The sequence below is a fragment of the Phymastichus coffea genome, unplaced genomic scaffold, assembly GCF_024137745.1.
Source record: "Phymastichus coffea isolate CEN01 unplaced genomic scaffold, Cenicafe_Pcof_1.1 PCOF00023, whole genome shotgun sequence".
Taxonomy (NCBI): domain Eukaryota; kingdom Metazoa; phylum Arthropoda; class Insecta; order Hymenoptera; family Eulophidae; genus Phymastichus; species Phymastichus coffea.
The window spans coordinates 2731478-2756907 of record NW_026706834.1 but is presented as its reverse complement, the minus strand read 5'-3'; the positions used below and the strand labels follow the sequence as shown (position 1 = coordinate 2756907).

At 39.9% G+C, this 25430-nt stretch overlaps 1 protein-coding gene across 2 annotated transcripts in view; it reads right to left on the bottom strand.

The window, feature by feature from the left end:
- Nucleotides 1-25430, bottom strand: part of LOC131675475 (kinesin-like protein Klp10A) — a 929209-nt gene that overhangs the window by 19233 nt on the left and 884546 nt on the right. Inside the window, exon 11 of one of the 2 annotated variants that reach the window (XM_058954469.1) lies at nucleotides 2141-2298. In XM_058954469.1, the coding sequence (XP_058810452.1) occupies nucleotides 2147-2298 (152 nt within the window). In that variant the 3' untranslated portion in view covers nucleotides 2141-2146. Of the gene's footprint in view, nucleotides 1-1544; nucleotides 2299-25430 lie in introns of those variants that run through there. The other variant, XM_058954468.1, reaches the window with a different exon arrangement.

The following is a 25430-nucleotide window of genomic DNA, read 5'->3' as shown; positions in this document are numbered from 1 at the left end:
TCTCCAACTATCCTGAAAAGGACTGTCGAAGAGGGAATCACCGCCGTGCAGAGAGTATCTCCAACTATCCTGAAAAGGACTGTCGAAGAGAAAATCACCGCAGTACAGTGAAGATCTCCAACTATCCTGAAAAGGACTGTCGAAGAGGGAATCACCGCCGTGCAGAGAGTTTCTCCAACTATCCTGAAAAGGACTGTCGAAGAGGGAATCACCGCCGTGCAGAGAGTATCTCCAACTATCCTGAAAAGAACTGTCGAAGAGAAAATCACCGCCGTGCAGAGAGTATCTCCAACTATCCTGAAAAGGACTGTCGAAGAGGGAATCACCGCCGTGCAGAGAATATCTCCAACTATCCTGAAAAGGACTGTCGAAGAGAAAATCACCGTAGTACAGTGAAGATCTCCAACTATCCTGAAAAGGACTGTCGAAGAGAAAATCACCGCAGTGCAGTGAAGATCTCCAACTATCCTGAAAAGGACTGTCGAAGAGGGAAACACCGCCGTGCAGAGAGTATCTCCAACTATCCTGAAAAGGACTGTCGAAGAGAAAATCACCGCAGTACAGTGTAGGTCTCCAACTGCCCTGAACAGGGCTACACATATATAGCGTATATACTTATATGATGTTAATAACCCAATAATACACGTATGCGGTTGCTTGGCCGTCGATATGATTTTTTGAGAGATATATGTATGTATATATACATGTCTATATATATGCATACATATATTAATAATTCTTTATTTGTTTGCTATGTTATTTGTATGGGTGCGCGTATCAACATATGCATACTAAAAGTTGATCACGCAGACGTTACCGGTAATTCAGAAATCCATCATTTGGCCTACATTTGAGGCATCATATCTCGAAACCTAGTCATAGCCGGTCGATGCGCCCATGGAGACTTTTGATCTATATGATGTTGGCTACCTAATCCCAAATTTTAAACCATTTCGACAGAAAGTCTTTTTCCGTAAGGTTTGTGTGGGGTCCTTTGTAAAAGTTGGAAATAGAAACACATATGTACAATGTTGAAAAAATCAAAGATAAAATAACATTATTACTATATGTAACTTCATGTGTAAGTAGCGATAAAGGTTGAGTGCACTCGAGCGGTGTTTTACTTCTCAGATGACTATGAAAAACTAAGCACCTTAGCTCTTGACTGTATATCGTAAGTAAGCACAGTACTTATTTAATTTACGTTAAATGGTTAATTTTACATTTATCTCCATTTCCTCCCACATAAATATAAAAATATTCTTTAATTAGAATCTACATGATACAAGTAATTGAAAGTTATATCAATATAAACGAACATCAATATTTTCACGAAAATAAAGCTTGTACCTCAATGAAGCAAAAACAAACAAACTATATTGTTATCTTTTTTCGTTTCCAATTATTTATAATATATCATTTAAAGAAAATTTATTGTAAGTTGCTTTTTTGAAAAATCGAACACACCGATTATAAATAGGAGAAAAATTATGAATGAAGGCTTCATGGGTAGTAAAAGTAACTGTATCAGATTTCGAGCAAAATTAAATTCTGATACCATTAACCTAACTATGCCATACATACCAAGAATGAAGAACAAATTTTCCATGTTTTCTCTTTTATCATACGTATTTATACAAAATTAGGTAAATAAATTATTCGGAAGGTTATTATTTTCAGAATTGATCGCTACAATGGATTCTAGGTAAAAAATAATGAAAAACATTTTTAATACCAATTTAAAATTTTTTAATTAAAATTATTTGCTTACAATAATTTGACAACTTTTTAGATTAATTATTTAGATATGTAGTTATTTATAACCTTTTTACGCATTTATATATAGAAGTTTCATTTATCTTATTAGAACAATTAGTGCAATCACTTTTGTAAATATAGCAACTTTCAATATAATTAAAATTGATAATTTTTATAAACGAGTAAATGATAAAAGATGAAAAATTAAGCAAAATATTATAAATTACGTTATAAATGGCACAGTTAGCTTAAGATGATATCTAATATGTTTATTTACATTGGTCACATTGTCTTATATAAAAACCGAATTATTTTTATATTAATGTACTTATTTGAAAAAAGTATACACCAATGATTTATTTCACATTTTACTAAACTTCACCTTTTGTTAGTCAAATCTTGTATTTGTTGTACGAGTCATTTTTTGGCTGATTTGTTCTTCTTGTAAAAGTTGACTCCGGAATTGGCCAACTTGAGTTAGACCTTCGGCCAGTATATCACGTTGCTTTAGTAAAGTTTCTTCCCATTGCTTTGCATAATCTGAAAAATTTATTATTATTACCAACCGAATAAAAACTTAATTCATTTCTATATTCTATTATTGTTAAAATGAATATATAATTATTTTTAATAATGACGATTATTAAAATTCCAAATAAACATAACTTCGAAAAGTTTAGAATGCGGTACAATCGTGCCATACTACCTACTTACTATCATATCCTATAGGATAAAGTATTAGATTTATTACACAGGCAGCCAAACAGAAAAATGCAGTCACGTGACTAGGTGGTGTACTTAAAGGCTTTTGATGCGCTGAATCCAAATCAGACGTAATCGTCTATCACTTCCGGTTCTCAAGATATCAAACACTGTTTTTGGCTAATTTTCAGGTTAAGTCAAACCTCGGATAAATCTTTTTCCTCCAAACCGCAAATACCACCTTAAAGTGTAACTCTTACCCTTGAAAATTTCTTTTCCATACCTCGAAAATCTTTTTCTTTTCACCGAGATATCGTTATTTGATGTTTTACATTTTAGTGATTTCGAGAGTAACTTTAAGTGCCAGGAATTCTTACTCAACATTTTTTGAAGCTGAAAAAACTGAACCTGGATGCAAGTGATCTATATATATTTCACTGGCAGTAACACAGAACCCTTACAACCCGATTTCCTTCACCCACGAATCTTGTAATTTACACGGCAATAACCCTGGACCTTTACAATCCAATTTCCTTCATCCAAGAGCTCTATAACCTGTATGTCAAGAACGCCGGACCCTTACAGCCCAATTTCCTTAACCCACAGAGCCTGTAACCTGAATGGCAGTAACCCTTGATCCTCACAACTCAATTTTCTCGAAATCACTAAAATATAAAACTTCAAACGATGTCTCGGTGAAAAAAAAAAGATTTTTCAGGTCTGGAAAAAGGATTTTAAAAGGTAAAAGTTATACTTTCAGGTGATATTTTCGATTTTAGAAAAAAAATATTTATTCAGGATGTCACGTAACTTAAAAATTAGCAAGAAACAGTATTTTTTACACTTTTAGGTTAAAATATCTCGAAAACCAGAGATGATGGACGAATTCTGATGCCAGATTTGGATTCAGGACATCAAAAGCTTCCGGGTACACCTAATCACGTGTCTGGGTTTTTTCAATTTGAAATTTTGTCGGCCTTTGTTATTTTTAAGTTGTAAATTCCTCTTTCCTTATTGTAATTCGATAGAAAGAATCTGGAAGAGACAACATTTCGAATTGCTGGAATTGAATGTGATGTGCTATGTTAAGTTAATTTATATGTTGGACGGATACAGTTCAACTAACCAGTGTCCACATAATTTTAACTATTATAAAAGTTTTTGATGAACAAAATAGTATCTTATGAATAAAACAAGACTATTATTGCCAATTTTAATCCATTGGCACTCAATATACTTTTATACTACGAGGGGAGGCCAATAAGTCTTTACAAAAAGAAGGAAAAAAAAGTTTTGTGTATGTAATTTTTTTTTTTTTCAACATAATCTCCTTGAAGGTCGATATATTTTATTAAACGGCCTTCCAGTTTTTTTAAGCCATCAGAAAAATATGATTTCTAAAAACCCTCAAAATAGGCATTTGTTTCGGCGATGACTTCTTCATTCGACGTGAATCGTTGTCCGGTAAGCCATTTTTTGAGGTTAGGAAATAAGAAAAAGTCACTGGGAGCCAAATCAGGCGAATATGGCGGATGGTCAATTAATTCGAACTTTAAATCGTTAATTTTTGCCATCGAAACTGCACACGTGTGAACTCGAGCATTGTCTTGAAGAAAGAGGCATTTTTTTTGTTCAAGTGAGAACGTTTTTCCCTGATTTTTTCTCTCAACTAACCTAATAATAGATGATTCCATACGCATCCCAGAAAACCGTGGCCATAATCTTGCCAGCTGACTTTACTGTCTTTGCCTTCTTTGGGGCTGGTTCTCCTGCGGTAATCCATTGTTTGGACTGTTCTTTGATTACAGGGGTGTAGTGGTGTACCCATGTTTCGTTTACAGTTACGAGTCGACGCCAAAAGTCTTCCAGATTACGACGTATACGTGCCAAAAGAGCCTCAGAGGTGACCACGCGGGTTCGTTTGTTTTCCACAGTGAGCTAACGGGGCACCCATCTTGCTGATATTTTTTTTATCCCCAATTTTTCATGCAAAATTGAAATGATTGTATCCTTTGATACCCCTGTGGCCTCAACTAATTCTCGCAATTTTAATCTTCTATCACTCAACACCATATCGTGGATTTTGTTGACCATTTCAGGCGTACTCACTTCTACGGGGAGTCCTGAACGAGGTTCATCTTGTGTGGTTGTACGGCTGCGTTTAAATTCATTTACCCAGTTATAAACAGTCTTAAACACAGGGGCAGACTTGCCATGAACGGCGTTCAACTCAACTGTGATTTCTTTAAATGTAAGGCCTTTCAAATGAAAATGTTTTATCACCATTCGAAACTCTGTTTTTTCCATTTTTTAAATAAACCAATAACTTTTTGTTTAACCAACGCTCACAAAAAAACGACTTAATGAATCGAAGTGAAACTTTGTACGATATCTAGTTCGTAGTATTGCTTGCCAATAGCATCATAATTTAAGCATGACGAGCGCCATCTCTTGGATTTTGTAAAGACTTATTGACCCCCCCTCGTATCATGCGGTTCAACAACCAATTGCTAAAGAACGCGAAAATAGTAGAAGCGATAGTACGAAAGTCAGGCATATGTAACAAGAAAAGTATGTATTCGATAGATTTAAATTTACATTGATGATTGAAAAAAAATTACAAGAGTATAGAATGGTTTATGTATTACGCAAAATGAATAATATCGAGTCAGGTTGTAAGAGTACTAACAAAACATCTTCGCAGCCATTATGTGCATTTAAATGAAAGTAATTAACAGGAATATACACAATAAGCATACTATCGCGTTACGAGTAAGCACATCAGAGTAAAAAGTTCATATTAACCACTGGAGTAGTAAATATTTTTCTTTGTTTCAAATAAGGATTATTTCTCAGTTAATAAGTTGATGAAACCGTATGTCTTTTGACTGATCAATTAGAACTAAATAAAAGACATACCTCCAAATAGAGTAATTATGCGTCATCATAACCGACCAGTTGGAAAATTATAAGCGATAGAAATGCCAAATAGCGCTGATAATTAAATGGCACCATGCGGAACCAATAAAATAAAAGTACGCGAGCAGCTAGGAGGAAAACCGATAGTTAAACGACAAGATACCACGCTTGATCACGTCCTATTTCATGCAGCCCTCGCGAAAGTATAGACGTACTGTTTCTTCTTAAGTATCAAACAACGGACGAAGCAGAGGCAAAGGGAGCCATTTGTTATGTCGAAAAAGAAAGAGAGAGAGAGAGAGAGTAAAACGTGAAGGTGATTCGACTTGAAGGTGACTTATCTTGTTTATTAATGCCTTCCTCACTGGAGCCCAGTAAACTTGAGTTTAAGTCGCGATCGGAAGTTTACGAACCGACAGCTTTTCCAAATTTTTCTAGCATTTCGACTAACTAATCTGACCTATGGTTGATCGGAAGAAATGAACGGAAGTGGTCATTTCTTTTACTTTCTTTCATTGCACAATTCAACCCGTCGACTGAAACCTATAATTATTGTGAGTACGTGTTGCGATCATGCCGCGATACGCCAACGAAAAGCGACTCATAAAGCTGTAGGGAAATAGCATTAGGTTATTCAATTTTTAGGAAGACCATGGGTGTAGATCTTTTTTTTTTTAATAGGATAGAGGTGATCGTTTAATAAAATAAGTGGAAATTCATTAACCTCTAACCCTATACCTTCCCCGTAGTTAACGACAGAATTGTGAAGGACAGGCTAGTCCTGGTATGCGCGTCGGTATGCTAATGACATATTAATGAGAGTGTCGGCCATTTTCGATGTTTTATCTCTAATCAATTGCTGCCTGAGGCTACCTTAGAATCCTCAAGTCCGACTACTTGCTCCTGAGCAGAGCCCATCTCTTCAAATTACCACTAGCCGACCGGTTATAAATCGAACGAAATCTGATTAGAATTTTCGTACTCCTTTCTATCTCGTACGTGACTTATGAAACTAATGCGAGCTGAGAGGAGCAGTCATTATCCGACACACAGCAACTAACACTCATCTGCTTTCGTCGCTAATTCAGTACTTTATTTAGTATACTAAAACTTTTAGTTATATGAGGTCTGTCCGGAAAGTATCGGGCCTACCTTTATATTTTCGTGCTAGCGTTATTCTTTACCATTTGGTGGGTGGCATCCTTCAAAGTAATCCCCACTTGATTGAACAACACGGTTCCATCAATATTTCCACTTTTCAAAACAGTCCTGGAACTCACTTTTAGGGATAGCCTTAAGTACACTCGTCGCATTGTTTTCAACCGTTGTTTTGTCATCGAATCGGTGTCGTTTGAATGGTTTTTTTAGTTTTGGAAACAGTCAAAACTCACAAGGGGCTATGTCGGGACTGTATGGACGTTGTTGAAGCAATGCGATATTGTGTTTGCTCAAAAACTGCTGTACAAGATTGGATGAATACGGTGGCGCATTATCGTGATGGAGTAGCCAGTCACTATTTTCCCAAAATTGTGGCCGTTTTCTTCTTACTGCATCACGCAAACGTTTCAAAATTTGAACGTAGTATTCTTTATTGATTGTCTGACCAGTTGGTGCATATTCGTGATGTACAACACCTTCACAATCGAAAAAAACAATCAACATTGACTTAACATTGCTCCGACTTTGACGTGCTTTTTTTGATCTTGGCGATTCAGAATACTTCCACTGTGAAGATTGTTGTTTTGTTTCAGGATCATAACCAGAAACCCAGGATTCATCATCTGTAATAACTTTTCTAAGTACATTATCATCATTATTGACCATTTCCAGATTGTCCAGAGCGATTTCTAAGCGAATGTTCTTCTGCTCTGCTGTGAGCAATTTTGGGATGAATTTCGCACACATGCGTTACATTCCTAAATTTTCGGTTGAAATTTCTGAAATGATAGTTTTTAGTATCCCAAGGTTTTCTTCTAGTTCTCGCACAGTCATACGACGATCTTGTTCGATTGCAAGTCGCACCCGCTCAATATTATCTGCGGTTTTTGTCGTCAAAGGTCGGCGGGACGAGAATCACTATAGACAGAAGTGCGACTATCCTTGAACCGTTTATACCGCTCTTTTATTCGTGTTTTACTCATACACTTGCTTCCAAAGGCCTTTTGTATCATTTCAATAGTTTCCGAACTCGTTTTTCCGAGTTGAAAGCAAACTTTGATTCAAATTCGCTGATCTTGTTTTTCAGTCATTTTTTGACAATATCAAAATCCGACGAACGCGAAAAAGGCACTGTAAACAAAGACATGCTGCGCATGAACTATACGTCCGGCAGGTGTCAGTAAGTAACCAATAGATTCGTGAGGCTTTACTGTTGACGTCTCTCTCCGGTAGAGGTCGCTCGAACACTATGGCGCGAAGATATAAACGTAGGCCCGATACTTTCCGGACAGACCTCGTACTATAGTAAGTGATAATAACAAACACACTTTATGGTTAGCTTTAGCAGCGATGAAATTAATAATGAATGAATGCACGAAATTATCTGCGCATGAAAAGAATAGTGTTACTGTGATATCTGATGATGAGGTAGCACATTTCATAAATAGATTTAAATTTTATGTATTGAAAAGTGGTTTTAAAATAGCAAAATGGAATTTTTTAAACTAGACTCGGAAAAGGAGTATATAATGACATCGATAGATTCTTAAAACATTACGTTATAATTCATAACTTGTTACCATCGCCGATAGAAAGTATAACAAATACTCTGATTTTGTAAATACTGTAAAAAAATACTGATAAGATAAGAATAATAATTTTGCAAGTTGAGGACATTGTAAAACTCCGAATTGAAAAGAAATCGGAATGGAAAGGAATTTGATCAATTGACGGTTTTAGTCATAGCTATATTTGGTAAGATAATCGAGAGACTGAGGATGAAAAAAATGTTAAAGTAGAAAAGTTTACAGGAAATAGTCGTAATCATGATTGGTTGTAACGTTCCTATCTATGAGCTCTTCTCTTATTTTCACTAGATTACTGTAACCCACTAAACTCATGCATCTATATATATCAATTAGTATATTAAACTGTGCCACCTCACATATTATATGATTGTATTAGTGCTAGAGTCAAATTTCATGACCATATAAGGAGCGTGACATCACTAGATATTGATATGATAATTTTTATTGTTCAATTAAAATGCATTATTAAGAGTAATTTCAATAAAATAAAGTATGTTTTATATAGATATTAGAGCATAGATTAAGATTATAATATTTTTTATTACTTTTAACTACTACATCGTATTAAATTTTAATGTTCAAACTTAATTTGTTTATAACTTTGTAAATGTTAATTATTATAATAAAGCGGATAATTTGAACTCAAGATGACTATCTGAGAAATATAAGTAAGAATTCATTTCATTGATAACAGCTTACTTATTACTGTTATCAATAAATAAACAATCAATAATTTATTTAAACAAATAATAGTAAATAAATCGAAAGCGTTAATTCTGTTTATAATGACAACATTGTTATAAGTTATTAATCTTAATTAACCGATTTTATATTTACATTACAAGAATTTGCAATAATACGAAAATTGATTATTATCAAATGTTATTAACTAATTCAAGTAATTCTTTTTTGGACTTACTTCTACAAACGATAAACTATTTTTATATGAAAAATTTTCTTATTATTTAATTGTAAATATTGCGCTATTGTAATAACTAACTTCATTAGTTAATTACTTTTAACTCTATTTTTTGCGATAAGCATAAATTATACTTAAATTATTTATATCAACTTCTCTATTTTTTACATTATTTAGATTTTTATTAGTGTTGTTTATTCTATTGTAAACCAAGGCAAATGATTTTGTACACTTGCGTAAACAGTATGAAGAATGCTATCCTGCGAAAATAGACGGAAAATATTTGTATATAAATACGCTTAATTTAGCACAGACTGATATTCTCTTCTAGCCTTGCAAAGTGAGTGCTCGAGATTGAATAAACTTGGCTTACACCTAAGTTATTTCTCTCTAGTGATTAACTAAGCAATTCTTTCCTTTCCTAGTGTGATTTACTATTTAGAACATTTAGCGCTATGAGAAACTTAGACTGAATTACATCCTTTTTTCAAGAGAGAATTAAGTTTTGCTTATGGAACACTTTGCACCAAGAAACTAGGGTAAAGTTTATCTTTCCTTAAGTCCAATTCTAACAATTATAGATATTTCGTTATATGATTTTATTTCAAATTCAATATTGATATATATTTTTCAAAGTAAAACGAATTCTTACTCGTTAACGCGACAGACCTCTAGAGTACGAACAAAATGTAAATAATAGGTGATATAACATCACATGGTCCAGTGTTAAATGTGAATTGTTATATTTACTAAATAATTTTTAGCTATTTTACTGATTTCTATAAACAATAAACAGGATGTTAATAATAAATTACTATATATAAATTTTACGCAGATTATATATATATATACTTATACCTTTACTATTAAATTTACTATTAACTGTGAAATTTGAATATAATTTTATACATAGCGTATATGAGATCTAGAATCGTGAAAGATGGCATATTGCTGCTTGGTAGAAAAATAGTTTATAGAGTCTACAATAACATTTCCAAAATTTGCGTAAATTGAAGTTGTGCTAATTTTTTGATTGGTAGATTTTACTATAAATGATTGAATTTCATTGTTATTCAAAATAAAAAATTTCAATTTTGTATCTAGAGAATTTATTTTCTCAGATTTCTTAGTTACACTATTCAACATTAGTATATTTAAATAATAAATAAATAAAGCAATATTGCTTGAAAAAACCCTTAAATTTGAAAAATCATCAAATTTCGCTATTAAACAAAGGAGTTGCAGACTACCAAATGACGGTGTATTATTTGACCAGTTGGATGAGTAGCAATAAAGAAAAATGTGGGTAAGCGGTGAACGGAGTACTATCATGTCATAAAATATTTAATGTATGGGGAAAAGCTTAGTGTATTTAAATTGTAAATTTTATTATTGTCTGTTACATAATTGTGGTCTTTATTTCTAACGAGTCCTTTTTGGTCTGCACTTTTACGTGCCTCAACCGAGCGACTCTATTTGAATTAAGTGACTTCTTTTTATTGCGATAACTAACAAGTAACTTTACCCAAGTGCCACTCACCGATTTCAACCAAATTTGGCATATCGTTAGAACACTAAAAAAATATTGAACCCGTGTTTTTTAAATTTTGGCGAAATCCAATTTTTAGGAGTAGAAACCACCTCTATCTAACCTCAAGCAGGCTAACCCACCTAACTATGTGTACAGCCAGTTCAATCAACTGCTTTTCTATAAAAAATTAAGATCTCAACTACAATAAGCTAACCCACCTTAACCCTAATATACCACATCCTCCACAACCCTTACAACCTATATAAGCCATATCTATCAACCCCCAAGCAGACTAACCTATCTAATTCTTTTTTAACCTACGTTTACCGTCATAGGGGAACAACGACGAAGACGCAGTAGAGTAGTAAATTTTTGTTCCCCTTGGAGTGCTTGATTAGCGTGAGTTTCCTTGTTTCTCACAATTGTGGTGCTGAATTATCGTGAATCCCCTCGCCTATCATATCTTCTTATACGTAATTGATTGAATAGTATCAATCTAGTACGTAACGATTAAATAGTTTAGTTGATTAAACTCCCTCTACCCAGAGTTAGGTGGATTGGCCTACTTGAGGATTGCTAGGGGTGGTTTATACCCCTAAAAAGTGGATTCTGCCAAAATAAAAACCACGGGTACAGTATTTTTTAGCGTTCTAACGATATACCAAATTTCTTTGAAATTAGTGAGTGGCACTTGGGTGAGGTTACTTGTAAGCTAAGTTAGCTTACGGAACAGCTATGGGGACAAAGAGTACGTTCTCTCAATGGCAAACTGCATCTTTTACGAGGTGTGTTCAAAAAGTAAGGTGACTTTGTATTTTTAAGAAAAAATATTTATTTATTTATCAATATTTATGTTGTCCCCTTCAAAGTAATCCCCCTCAGATACAATACACTTATGCCAACGGTTTTTTCAATCCTCAAAGCACTTCTCATAAGCACTTTTCGGTATAGCCTTGAGCTCTTCCAGCGATGCAGTCTTTATCTGTTCAACGTTGCAGATCTCCGTGCTTTCATAGATCTCTTTAGTTTTGGGAACAAGAAAAAGTCACATGGGGCCAAATCCGGTGAATATGGTGGCTGAGGCATGATTATGGTGTTGTTTTTGGCCAAAAAATCTCTCACAAGCAAAGATAAGTGAGCAGGGGCATTATCGTGATGCAAAAGCCATGAATTGTTTTTCCACAATTCTAGGCGTTTTCTTCGTATTGCTTCTCGCAAACGGCGCATAACTTCAAGATAATACTCTTTATTGACCGTACGTCCATATGGTAAGAACTCCTGATGCACCACGCCATGGTAATCGAAGAAAACAGTGAGCAAAACTTTGACACTTGATCGAACTTGGCGTGCTTTTTTCGGTCTTGGCTCATCTGGGCTCTTCCATTGGGACGATTGGACTTTGGTTTCGATATCATAACCATATACTCATGATTCGTCACCAGTTATGACCCTTTTGAGTAAATCTGGGTTGTCGTTGACGTCATTCAACAGTTCTTGAGCGATGCTCATGCGACGGTTCTTTTAGTAAAAATTTTGCAATTTCGGAACAAACTTCGCTGACACACGTCTCATGCCCAAAACGTTAGAAAAAATTTCATGGCACGAGCCAAGCGATATACCAACATCCTCAGCAACTTCTCTGATAGTGATTCGACGATTTTCCAGAACAATTTTCTTCACTGCTTGAACGTTTTCATCAGTTGTTGACGTGCTTGGGCGTCCAGAGCGGGGCTCGTCATTGGCATCTTCCCGGTCATCTTGGAAGAGTTTGTACCACTTGTAAACATTTTTTTTACTCAGAACAGTTTCACCGTATGTCACCGTCAACATTTCAAGTGTTTCGAAGCACTTTATTTTATTTTTTACACAAAATTTGATGCAAATCCTTTGATCCATATTTTTCGATAGCAAGAAATCGCCGAGCACGCAAAACACTTATAACCTTTACGCCTCTCACAACCAAACAAAAAATGCTATACACTTGAAACGTGGTACAGATGTTCGGGAAGAGTGTACTAACATAACAAAACAAAAAAATCGATAATCGAAAGTACGTTGCCCGTGAAATTTGAAAAGTCACCTTACTTTTTGAACACACCTCGTATACAAAAGAAAGAAATATTCTATCACGTAGTACAACCTTCTCGATGGTTACTGTCAAGATTTCAGCCGAATCGGAGTTATAGTTTAATTTTGAGAGCGTGTGAAAGTAAGTGTTTCCGTTGATTTTTGAAAAATGGACAAAGAGCAGTATCGGTAGGTGATTCGATTCTTGTTTTTAGAAGGGAACTCGCGCAGCGAAATCAAAAAGAGCTTGGATGCTGTGTACGGTGACTTTTCTGCTTCGATGGCGACCGACAAAAATTGGTTTAACGAGTTTCAACGTGGTCGCACGTCGATTTTTGAAGAACCACGTCCAGGTACTCCGGAAACGGCTACCACGGAGGACAACGTGACAAAAATTCACGATCTCGTATTGGCAGATCGACGATTGATGGTGCGCGAGATAGCTAAGATCGTAGGTATCTCAAAAGACCGCGTGGGTCATGTTCTGCATGAAATTTTGGGCATGAGAAAGCTGTTGGCGCGATGGGTGCCGCGTTTGCTCACTCCGGACAACAAGCACAACCGTGAGACAACTTCAGAGCAATGTCTGACGCTGTTTAAGCGCAATCCGAAGGAGTTTTTGCGTCGTTTCGTGACAGTCGACGAAACATGGATCCACTGATATACACCAGAGACCAAGAAACAGTCGAAACAGTGGACTTTACCCGGCGAAAGAGCTCCGAAGAAGGCGAAGACTGCCCCATCGGCCGGAAAGGCGATGGCCACCGTTTTCTGGGATTCACAAGATGTGATCTACATCGACTACTTGGAGAGGGGCAAAACGGTCACAGGGCTGTACTATGCCGAATTATTGGGCCGATTCGACGTCGAATTGCAGAAAAAACGGCCCCATTTGGCGAAGAAAAAAGTGCTCTTCCACCATGACAACGCACCGGTTCACACCTCTGCCGTCGCCATGGCCAAATTGATCGAGTTAGGCTACGAACTGCTGCCCCATCCACCGTATTCTCCAGATTTAGCTCCGCGCGACTTCTTTTTGTTTCCAAACTTGAAAAAGTCACTCGCCGGGCAGAAATTTGAGTGGAATGAGGAGGTAATCGCTGCCACGGAAGCCTACTTTTCAGACCTCGAGGAAACGTATTTTTCAGACGGGTTAAAGAATTTGGAGCATCGCTGGGCCAAGTGTATCGAACTAAAAGGAGACTATGTTGAAAAATCAAACGCCATTTTTCCAAAATTTTCGTTTTTCTTTTGTAGGCTAAGTACTTATCGGACCACCCTTGTACTAGTATTGTCTACTAGCGATCACTCGCACACGTATCCAAGAAAACCAGAAAAACAACTTTTGGAAAACGGCAAGAATACAGTAGAAAATATTTGGTGGTACTCTGAATAACAGTTGAGGCTTAACTGAAAAATTGAACTCACGCGCGCCCCCCCTCTTTCTCTTAGACGTTCGCTCTAGCATCGCGACTGCTACCGAATCGCGAACGTATAGATTAATCGAATCGACTACCGTTGCATACTACTCCATTAGATTTATTTATTCTACTGTTATTGTAGTAGATATTGTAGTCTGTAATGTTAAATATATGAAAATATCAACATTCCAAGTTTCTGTGCATATGAAAATATTAGGTTTATTATTTAGACCGTTAATAAAAGTTAACAGTTTGTTATAATTGGCATTAATACTTCTAATATTTTTCTTCTTCTAAATATTTATTTAAAGTGCATGTATCATCAGCTATTGTTCCATTATTAATATTTACATTGACACTTTCTATTTTTATTCCTGTTAATTGATATATTATTTGATGGACTTTGCGAGGATAAAGACGAAAATTATAGACTATTTGTTAGTCTTAATTGTTGGTCTATTATCCATTGTACGCTTGTTACCTGTTGATGACTGATAGTGTGCTCTGTTTCACCAAAGTAGCACCATTGTGGAAATATATCTCGATATTCAAAAGGCGAAGCACATGTGCAGGAAGATGTGAAGACGATTTCAACAATAATTATGTCTTTATATTGTAATGGAGCATCGGCCGTTCTCGCTTGGGTAGCTCGCGGCCGTCCGCACAAATTATTTATTTCGAGAATTCGGGAAGCAAAAGACGTTCCGACGACTGAATAACGCGTCGAGCAAAACCACGTTAAACGCATAGATTAGGATTAGGATGAGGAGCGATACAGCGGCGAATAAACACAACAACGGATTAATCCACTAATCCTTTACTCGTGAATAATAGCTTAGAAAACCGCGATATCACGCCGATAGAGGCATAACAACAAATCGCGAGCGCGAAAGTGAGGCGATGGATGGTCAGCCTGCCGATTCCTTTTTGAACCTACTTATTACAATTAATACCCGATAAACAATTGCGCAGTTAATGTGGCCGATCACACTCGTCAGCGAGCGCTTGCCCTGAATGAACGTGCGACGAAACGCAAGGAAAATCCAAGTGAAGAAGAAAAGGAATAGAGAAAGGTTGCAAACAAAAGATTCAGGAATAGTCCTGAAAAAAATAGATTCTTCAAAAAAAGACAAACCTGTATCAAAGATTATTGGTTGGGAATTAATAATAATAAGGTAATACTAAACAACGAATTTAAAGTACTTGAAGAGAAAGAAAATTATATCATAGAAAAAAAAAAAAAAAAAAAAAAAAAAAAGAGAAAAGTAAACACAACACCAACACAGGTAAATACTAAAATCCCAAAATCTCCGCCGATTTTGGTAAGTGGCGTACTAAATATTAGTTCATTAAAAAGCCTCTTAGATATAATAGCTAAAAATGAATATACCTTAAAAGTTTTGAAAAACAATGAAATTAAAATACAATTAGAAAACCCGGAATTGTTTACCCGAACTATAACTGAATTAGAAAAGAAACATACCAATTTTTATACCTTTAAAAAAAAAGAAAATAAACCATATAAAGCGGTATTAAAAAATATACACCCGTCGGTTAATCTAGAATAATTAAAAATAGAAATAGAATCGTATAATCCCTCAGTTTCAAACATAAAACACAGAATAATGAAACAATTATTACCGATATTTTTAATTAAAATAAGAACAAAAAGTAATAACAAGGAAATATACGAAATCAACAAACTAATAAATCAAATTATTAGCTTCGAACCTCCGTGTAAAAGAAGAGATATTATTCAATGCATGCGTTGCCAAGAGTTCGGTCACACCAAAAACTACTGTCATAGGATACCCGTTTGCGTGAAATGTGCAAAAAATCATCTATCCAATTCAAACCAAAATAAAAGATGTGAAATGCGCCAACTGCGGTAATAACAGAAATTATTTCCAGTACTGAGACAAAAATAAATCATAAACACAGAAAACGTCGTTATATTAAACGTCTCATATGCACAAGCTGCACGTGGGAATGTAAACACAACAGTAGACACCTCAATTAACAGAAAACAATAACAATGACAGTCTGCTAGTAAATATGATGACACAACTGATGAGCCGAATAGACACTATGCTAAATTTGCTCATCATGCTTATAACCAAATTAAAATGAATACCGAAATAATAATAGCTATCTGGAACGCTAACGGTTTAGTGCACAGAAGTATAGAACTAAAACCTTTTCTCATTGAAAATAAAGTAGATGTTATGTTAACATCTGAAACACACTTCACAAATAAAAATTTTCTTAAAATTCCACAATACACACTATACAGTACAAACCATCCTGATGGCAAGGCACATGGTGAAACGGTAATAATAATTAAAAACAGTATATGCCATCACAAGATAGAAGCATACAAATACGACTATCTACATGTAACCAATATAGCAATATCAGACAATAGAGGTCGAATAGTATTATCAGCATTATAATGCCTTTCAAGACACACAGTAACAAAAGATCAATACAAAAAATATTTTGATAGCTTGGGAAATCGCTTTCTTGCAGGTGGAGACTATAATGCAAAACATTCATGGTGGGGATTAAGATCGATAACTCCAAATCTAAAAGGAGCAACACCATATACGAGGGTCGTTTGAAAAGTCCGTGCAAAAATAAAAACTTCTTGATTTCTTTTAATAAATCTTTTTTATTTTTCAACATAGTCTCCTTTTAGGCTTATACACATCATCCAACGCTGCTCTAGTTTGTTAATCCCTTACAAATAGTAGGATTTGTCCAAGTCTGTAAAATAGGCATTCGTTTCTGCAATCACCTCCTCGTTTGAATAAAATCTTTTCCCCGCCAGCCATTTTTTTATATTAGGGAACAAATAGTAGTCCGCCGGAGCCAAGTCTGGAGAATAGGGGGATGTGAAACGAGTTGGAACCCTATCTCCATCAGTTTCGCGGCCACAACTGCTGAGGCGTGAGCTGGCGCATTGTCGTGGTGGAAGAGGACTTTTTTGTGGGCCAATCGTGGACGTTTCTCTAGCAACTCGGTTTTCAAACGATACAATAAAGATAAATAATATTCGCCTGTAATGGTTTTACCCTTTTCCAGAGAGTCGATGAAGATTATTCCTTGCGAATCCCAAAAGACAGTCGCCATAACCTACCCGGCCGAAGGAATTGTCTTCGCCTTTTTCGGAGCAGATTCCCCCTTAGTAACCCATTGTTTAGACTGTTCTTTGGTCTCAAGAGTGTAGTGATGTATCCATGTTTCATCTACAGTGATGAAACGACGCTTAAAGTCTTGCGAATTTTGCTGGAACAGCTGCAAACTATTCTTGCAACACTTCACACGATCTCGTTTTTGGTCAATCGTGAGCAATCACAGCACCCACCTAGCAGATAGCTTTTTCATGTCCAAATATTGGTGCAAAATATTATGTACCCGTTCGCTCGAGATGCCTACAGTACTAGCAATCTCACGCACCTTCACTCTTCTGTTAGCCATCACCATATCATGGATTTTATCAATGATTTTTGAAGTGTTAACCGCAACAGGGCGTCCAGAACGTTCAGCGTCTTTTGTGCTCATATATATGGCCACTCCGAAAATTTTGAATCTACTTATAAATCATTCTAATCGAAGGTGCACAATCACCATAATGTTTATCAAGCTTCTGTCTAATCTCCTGAGGCGTTTTGCCTTTGAAAAAGTAATGTTTAATCAATACACGAAATTCTTTTTCGTCCATTTTTTTACAACCACTCGATTTCTTTGATTGAAACGAATGTAAAACGCAAAGTAATTGGCCGATCTGGCTGAAACTTGATGTATGCTCTTCCAAGATATGCCACTAACTAAAATTAGCCTTGATACGCACTAGTAGCGCCATCTCTCTGACTTTGCACGGACTTTTGAAACGACCCTCGTACAGTAATAAAAAAAGAAAATTTAACACCAATATTAACAGGCGAACCTACCTACTGATCCACCGATATAAATAAATTACTTTTTGATATACTTTGCAATCATAAAAGGCTTAAGTCCTAAAAATTTAATAGTCAAATCATGTCTCGATTTAACATCAGATCATTCCCCAAGTATTATTAACTTCAACTTAACAATTAAAATAAATTAAAAAAATAGCTCATTGTATAATAAAAAATTGAACTGGAAATTGTACAGAGAAATAATAGATCAAAAACTAACTTGAAATATACCATTAAAAACTAAACAAGATATTGATATTGCGATTGATAACTTGAATAAAAAAATATATAAAGCCATTGAAAATGCAACCCCTTTTACGTAACAAAACAAAATGTAAATTTAACTATTTCCAAACTAATATCGGACAAAATTAAAGAAAAAAAAAGTTAAGAGAAAATATGGCAGTTGACTAAATTACAAACAAATAAAATGAAATCTAATCGATCTAAAAAAGAACTTAAAAAAATTCTTTATGATGTACAGGGCTATAGCGATGCTCGCTGGCCCTGTGTGCGGCACACTCCTCGCGTGAACGCAGCGACCAAGTATACGCCATATAGCGACTACATACTTGTGTCGTTGCAGGATCTGGAGAGAGGAGCGCGACGATCGGCGAGGTGTCGCCGTGAGAGCGAGTGAGAGCGAGAAGAACGAGAGAGAGAGAGAGAGAGAGAGATTTTGACTGATTTTTGACGGCGAGAGAAGTGGGAGCGCAGCGGTGCAAGGCTTAGAAATTAAGAGAGAAGAAGGGTAGTTAGGCGTGAGCTCTCGAGTAATTAGGGCCGCCTACAGAGGACCGTCCTGGACAGAGTTCCTACTGCAGAGGAACCATTGCCACTGGTGCAACAGCTATATCTGCCAGGGAGGAGAAGCTATCTTGGAAGCAGAACCAGTTCCCGCAGCGACCATTCGTCGACCACGGAGTAAAGGCCGTGCTGCGGCCCTTCCTGCAGCCACCTCCATCGTCGCCAGGGCGCCGTTTCCAGCGGGTTTCCGCTTTCGCCGGCGTCGCCTCTCTAACGACGGACCGTCGGCACCCGGTGGGTCTAACGCCAGTTTATTCTCTCTCGCGCCAGCTCTCACTCGTTTGCAGATTCCAGTTTGTCAAGCGTAATTTTATCGCGCACGCTGAGCGAGCGCGCTCGCCACGGTGAATTAAATTTGTAACGAACGTTTGTGAAAATGGCGTCAATAAATGAGATCGCCATATGTAATATTAGTTAATTAAAGTGTCCGATTATTTGAATCATCCTCCCCAACCAGAGCGAACGTCGGCCTGTGAAATTCAGCGCCGGCGTTCTTTACCGAGAAAGAACCTAGTAAAAATTAGCAGGGACCAGCCCAAGGCGCGCGGTGGCTCACCCCTCTTGCATGGCATCCCTTGTTTAATCTCGGCGGATTTTGTTGTTGGTATCGCTTTGTCCTGGTTGGAAAGAGGTGATCGCGAGAATTCCCTTTGTGATAAGTTTTGAACAGTGCGGTATCTCGCCCGATCAGTGCTTTTCGGTGAATTCGCGGAGTAGCGAGCGAGAGCCGTAGAAATAATTAGGAAAAGGGAAATTTTAGTTGCATGTGACATTTTGATTTTTCGTCATTATTGTGTCGTCAACACATTTGGCTCGAGATACGCGAAAGCCCGGATCTAGTGGAACGGACTAAGGCGAGTATCGCGGTGTTGTGATTAAGCGATTAAGCGGTAAATTTGTGTGTACTGTTATTGCGCAGATTGCGATTGCTCGAGCCGAGAGTTTTGGCTATTTGAAATTTGTACGTTTGGATTTTGTGTTTGTGAATTTGAAAGTTACCAGAATCGCAACGATCACTCTCGGCTATTTAGATTGTTGTTAAGCGAGAGCTCCAGGTTAGGCGTGTTTAGAGGCTGAGTAAGGTCTTTGTGCTGCGTACTCGCACCATAGGCATTCCGGCTTGTGCACGCTGAGCTGTTCTCGAAAACAAAGAGGACAAACGCGCTTAGACCTGTTGAAGGTGAAATAGGCCGGGGAAAGCTTGGGTCTGTTTTGGTGCCTGTTTGTTTACCGTGCGGGGTCGCGTGAAATACGATGCCGGTGACGAGATCGCCCAAGCATCGGAAAGCTACAGAATCGCGACCGCGGCCAGAAGCGTTTAGAAGACGAGTTATGAAAATTTCCGTAGTGAAGTCAATATGGGAGCGCATTCAGTCAATGAAAATTCAGGAATTGTTGATATGGATGACTCTGAGCGGATTAGTTACGGACGGTACGACCGCGATCGTGCAAGATAGGGAATTTCGCGCATTTTTATTTAGCGTGCGTCATGAATCGGCGCCGTCTGTGAGAGCTGACGATTTTCTGTCGGACGAAATACCGACCACCATTGATGCGAGAATCGCATCATCGGCGCAGGTCGAATCGCTGCTGGAAATTTTCGAGGCGGCGGTAAACGCAGCGGTAAACGCAGCGGTAAGCGCTCGACGAGCGCCAAGAGACAGCACACGGCGAACATGTGCGCTGACATCTGAGGCGCGAATTCGCGCCACGGATGGTGCGACTGCATGTGAGGAGATGCGCGGAAGGGATCAAAGAGCGGGTTTGTATCGTTCTGTGCCCACGTACTTTGCGCCAGCTCTGGGTATTGCGGATACGCAAACAGAGATTGTGCGAACGAGCGCGAAGCGGCGACCGGCGAGTTTTCACGATCAGGAGCCGTCGATGGGGCAGCGCGCGGTAAGAACGTTTGAGCCAGCATGGCTAAGGTCGGCGGCATCTAAAGCGAATGATGCCGAGAGCTGGGGCGATCGCGAGGATATATCGCGGGTGATATATATAGCATACATATACATACAGCGCAAGGCCCGGGTAGTACGAGCACGCCGGTGCGCGACGGTGCGCAGTCGGGGGCAAAGTATAGACCTCTTGAAATGAATTATGATCGAAAGCGCGCGGATGATGCCGCGGGTACGCGGTTAGGCAAGCGTGAAGCCAGTAGACAGCCTGAAGAGACAGAGGCTGAGGACACGGACTACGATTTGGTACTCGATGACGACGAAACGTGGCAGGAGAGCACGTCGGATGAGGTGCGCGCGAGCAAACTGAGGGGCCAATTTATAAATGGGCGACAAGCAGACGCGGTTACGGCGGTAAGAAGCTGGTCTTTATCATTCTCGAAGAAGGCTGGACTGACGGCGGAGTAATTTTTGAGGCAATTGCACGAAATGCAATCATTTTACAGATTGAAGGACGCGGAGATATTGTCAGCGCTAACGTTATCGTTTACTAGCGCGGAAATAGCTTTATGGTGGGAGACGAATCGCCCGAGTTAGGATACATTATGGAAGTTTAAAGATGAGTTCCAGCGCCAGTTTTTTCCGTGGCGATCGCGCGAGGACGTTTATGACGCGCTGCGCCGCCGAACTCAAGGCGAAGATGAGCCATTAGGAGAATTTCTCACGGCCTTCCTGTATATTGCGAGTAGGTTAGAACCGAAGCTTTCGGATCGCAGGAAGCTTGAGCTGATTAAAAATAATTTATACCCGAAATTACGCAATTATATCAGGGCGAAAAAGGTTCAAACCCTCAAAGACCTTCGCGTTTACGGGGAGAGATTCGAGCGCAGACGCGACATTGAGAATCGCTATCGCCCGCCGCCAGCACCATAGGAGTCGTTGATGCCAGAGGTTGCTTACTGTGGAGATTCGTCAAAAGGAATCGCGAAGACTGACAGTCGCGCAAACTTCGCAGTGGGCGAACGGGTCTATGCGGTCGGAAGTGAGAATAGAAAGGACCACCACGGAAATAAAAATAAATCGGCAGACAGGAGCCGCAATTCCAATGAAGGTGTAGCTCAACGAGGAGCCGCGGACTCATCGAGAGAGTTGTCGAGAGATAGGGTAGCCGTGTTATCCCAGTTAGCTTAATCGCAGAAGGGCGCGCCCAGGAGAAATGCGAATCCTGCTGCGAGGAACCCTGCAGGTCGCGTAACCTTCCAAGGCGTATGCCACAAATGCGGGGGGCTGGGGCATCGAAGGCCGAGTGCCCGAGCCCGGAGAACTTATAGCCGACGCAAGCAGGCTCGGAGCCGTTGAGGGCTGGAGGCGTGAGTGGCAGAGGGGTTTCTAACCAAAGTGCGAGTCGCAACCGAGAAAAGAACCCAGTACGCTGCTACAAATGCCAACAGCTAGGGCATTACGCGAATCGTTGTTCACAGGGAAATAGAACAGGGTTGACGTGCCAAGGTTGCGGCAAAGAAAATAAGACGTTGGAAACGTGTCCGCAATGCCAGGTGTGGCTCAAGGCTCTGGAAAACTTAAAAGCGGGATCCAGTTGCCCGACGGATTCCGCGTAGTCGCGCGTAATAGGGCGCCCAACGCAGCGAAAGTCGCGTTCATGAGGCTGTTCTATAGCAAGTTCGCAGAGTTTCAACAGTAGGCTGAGGGACATGAAGCTAGCTTAGGCGCGAATAACGCGAAAACAGAGGCCTTTATGCAGCGCGAGTGCGCGAAAAATAGAATCAAGGAAAGCTCGAGGAAAGAGTTCGACTGTATCGAATTCAACGAACGATGGGCAAGAACGCGTGAAGCAGGTCCCGAGCACAAGCGAGGAAGGCGAGGGTTGGAGTCAGGGGAAACGCTGGATGCGCGCGAACCAAAGCAAGATCGAGGAGATGTCCAAGGGAGTCCGACGCTCGGACGTGGGTCGAAAGATGAATCGACGAGAACGCGCGGGGTAGATCAGCCAGATAGGAACTCGATGGAAACTACAGAGACCGCGCTGTCTTCGAGAGGTTCAGAGGGGAATGCGGCGCGTGCGCGGCCGGTTCCGGAACAGACTCGGACGGCGAGATCGCTTCAGCAGGCTGGAAACTCAAAAACTGACGACTTTGACGGTGTAGACGAGACGTCGTCGCGATCCGTCACCTCGCTCAGGGAGCTTATGGTGCTGAGCGTAGAGGTAGTAGTTAGGGCGATACTGACCGCATCGGTTTTGGGAGCGTCAGATGGCGCAGGATGCGAGTCGCCGCGAAAAGATTTGGCAGATAGCCTGGTGAACGAGAAGCGAGTCGAGTCATCGGAGACCGGCGTAGGTTTCTCGCGTTTTTGTGCTCGTGTTTTCGTGGGCAAACCAAAGGTGGACGCGTTGGAGAATCGCGAGTTGTTGGTAGTTCATATCACGGGGAAGCCATATAGTGCGCTGTACGATTCAGGAGCAATGGTGACTATCGTGGGCCCGTGTGTACGCTGCGACTTTGCGGACAGGATTGAGCCGTGCGACTTCGCGTTGTTCGGGTTTTCGGAAGTGAGAACCGGGATCGTGGGAAAACTTCGGCTCAGGGTTGAGATTGATGGAGTGTCGCGAATAATAGTGGCGCGAGTCGTAGATGTGCCGATGCAATACGATATGATAATCGGGATGGATTTAATCCAGGAGTTTGGTATCGGCACAGATCACGCGAATGGGCGATGGCACATAGAGAATGACCCGTGGCACTGGTTCGCGGAGCTGAAGCGCGAAAGAGTGGAGTTCCCGAGCGACCCTGAGCCCCCGCCTGTTCGCGTTAGAGCCGAGGTCGCGGGGCTCTCTGAACTGCGACCATCGCAGTGCGAATTATTCGAACGCTTTGTGCGGCGAGTGGTTCCCGAGAAGTCGCCTCCGCGTACGCATTTAATTGAGCATGAGATTGATGTGCAGGACGCCCGTCCGGTAAAAACTCCCATAAGGCGTTATTCGCCACAGATGATGGAGTTCATACGAAGCCAGACAAAGAAATGGCTAGAATCGGGGCTAATCCGGAAATCGACAAGCGATTGGAGTAGTGCGCCGGTTATAGTTAGGAAACAGGACGGCACGAATCGAATGTGTATAGATTTGAGGTCGGTGAATAAAGCCACAAAAACAGATGCATATCCGATGCCGAGTATTGACTCAGTTCTCGATCGACTGCGTGGGGCGCGTTATGATTCTAAGATCGACCTGAAGAACGCTTACGCAAGTACCGTTAAGCGAGGAAAGCAAGAAATATGCAGTATTCGTGGTCCCGGGATCAGGGTTATTCGAATGTAATTATGATTTTCGGATTGGTAAATGCCCCGGCGACGTTCATGCGTCTGATGGATACGCTTTTCGGACCGGAATTTGAACCATATGTCTTTAAATATTTAGACGACGTAATAGTGGTAACCGAGACTTTCGATGAGAATTTGGTTTGGCTTGAGCGAGCTCTGGAGAAGCTAGTAGTTGCGGAACTCGAAGTAAACGTGAAGAAATGCGAATTCGGGTGCTCCGAGGTGACGTTTTTGGGATATCTATTGGATAGTCAAGGCCTGCGGCTTGACGCAGATCGGATCAAGCCTGTGGTTGACTTTCCTCAACCCAGAAATGTTAAAGAGTTGCGACGTTTCCTCGGTATGTGCGACTGGTACGCGCGATTTATTGAGCACGAGAGCGAGATGAAAGTACCGCTCACGAAGCTCACGCGCAAGAGCGAACGCTGGCACTGGGGCCAGGAGCAAACCGAAGCTTTCGAGAAGTTAAAGAAAGCGCTGACGGAGGCGCCGGTTTTGCGAAGACTTTCTTTATTGATTACGACGCATCATCGTATGCTTTAGGTGCATGTCTAATTCAGAGGGACGCGGATGGGTTTGAGCATCCTACATGCTACGCGAGTAGAATATTGAATCTACACGAGCGCAATTATACTGTGTCGGAGTTGGAATACGCGGCTGTAATAATGGGGATTAAAAAGTTCCGCCCTTATATTGAGGGAGTGCATTTCGTGGTGGTCACGGATCATACGGCACTTACTTGGCTATGCAATAAGAAGGAACCTACAGGTCGGTTCGCGCGTTGGAGTCTAGAACTCCAACAGTACGATTTTGAAATCGTGTACAGGAAAGGTCGCCTGCATCATACGCCGGACGCGTTATCGCGCGCGTATGAAGACGGCGAAGAGGTAGCGGCATTCGCGACTATCAAGGATCCCGACTACTTACAGCGCATGAAGGACGTACTTGCGAGACCGGATAAATTTCGGAATTGGCGAGTGGAGGACGGAATGTTATATAGATTCTCGTCTGATAGATTACTTGATCCGGTTACAAATCGTGAGCAGTGTTGACGCTTAGTGGTACCGTTAGAACACCGAGTTCGAGTGATGCGAGACGCACACTGCGAGCCGTCGACGGGACATGTCGGAAGAGATAAGACCTATGATAGAGTCGCAAGGGAGTATTCATGGCCTGGAATGTACTATTACATCACGGAATTCGTGTAATCGTGCGACAAAAGCCAACGGTATAAAATCGAACAATAATTGCCGATGGGCCTCATGAGCAAGCGGGTAGTCGAGCAACCATGGTTGGTAGTAGCGAAAGACGTGATTGAGCTCCCGAGGAGTAAGAATAGGTTTAAATATAGGTCAATAAGTCT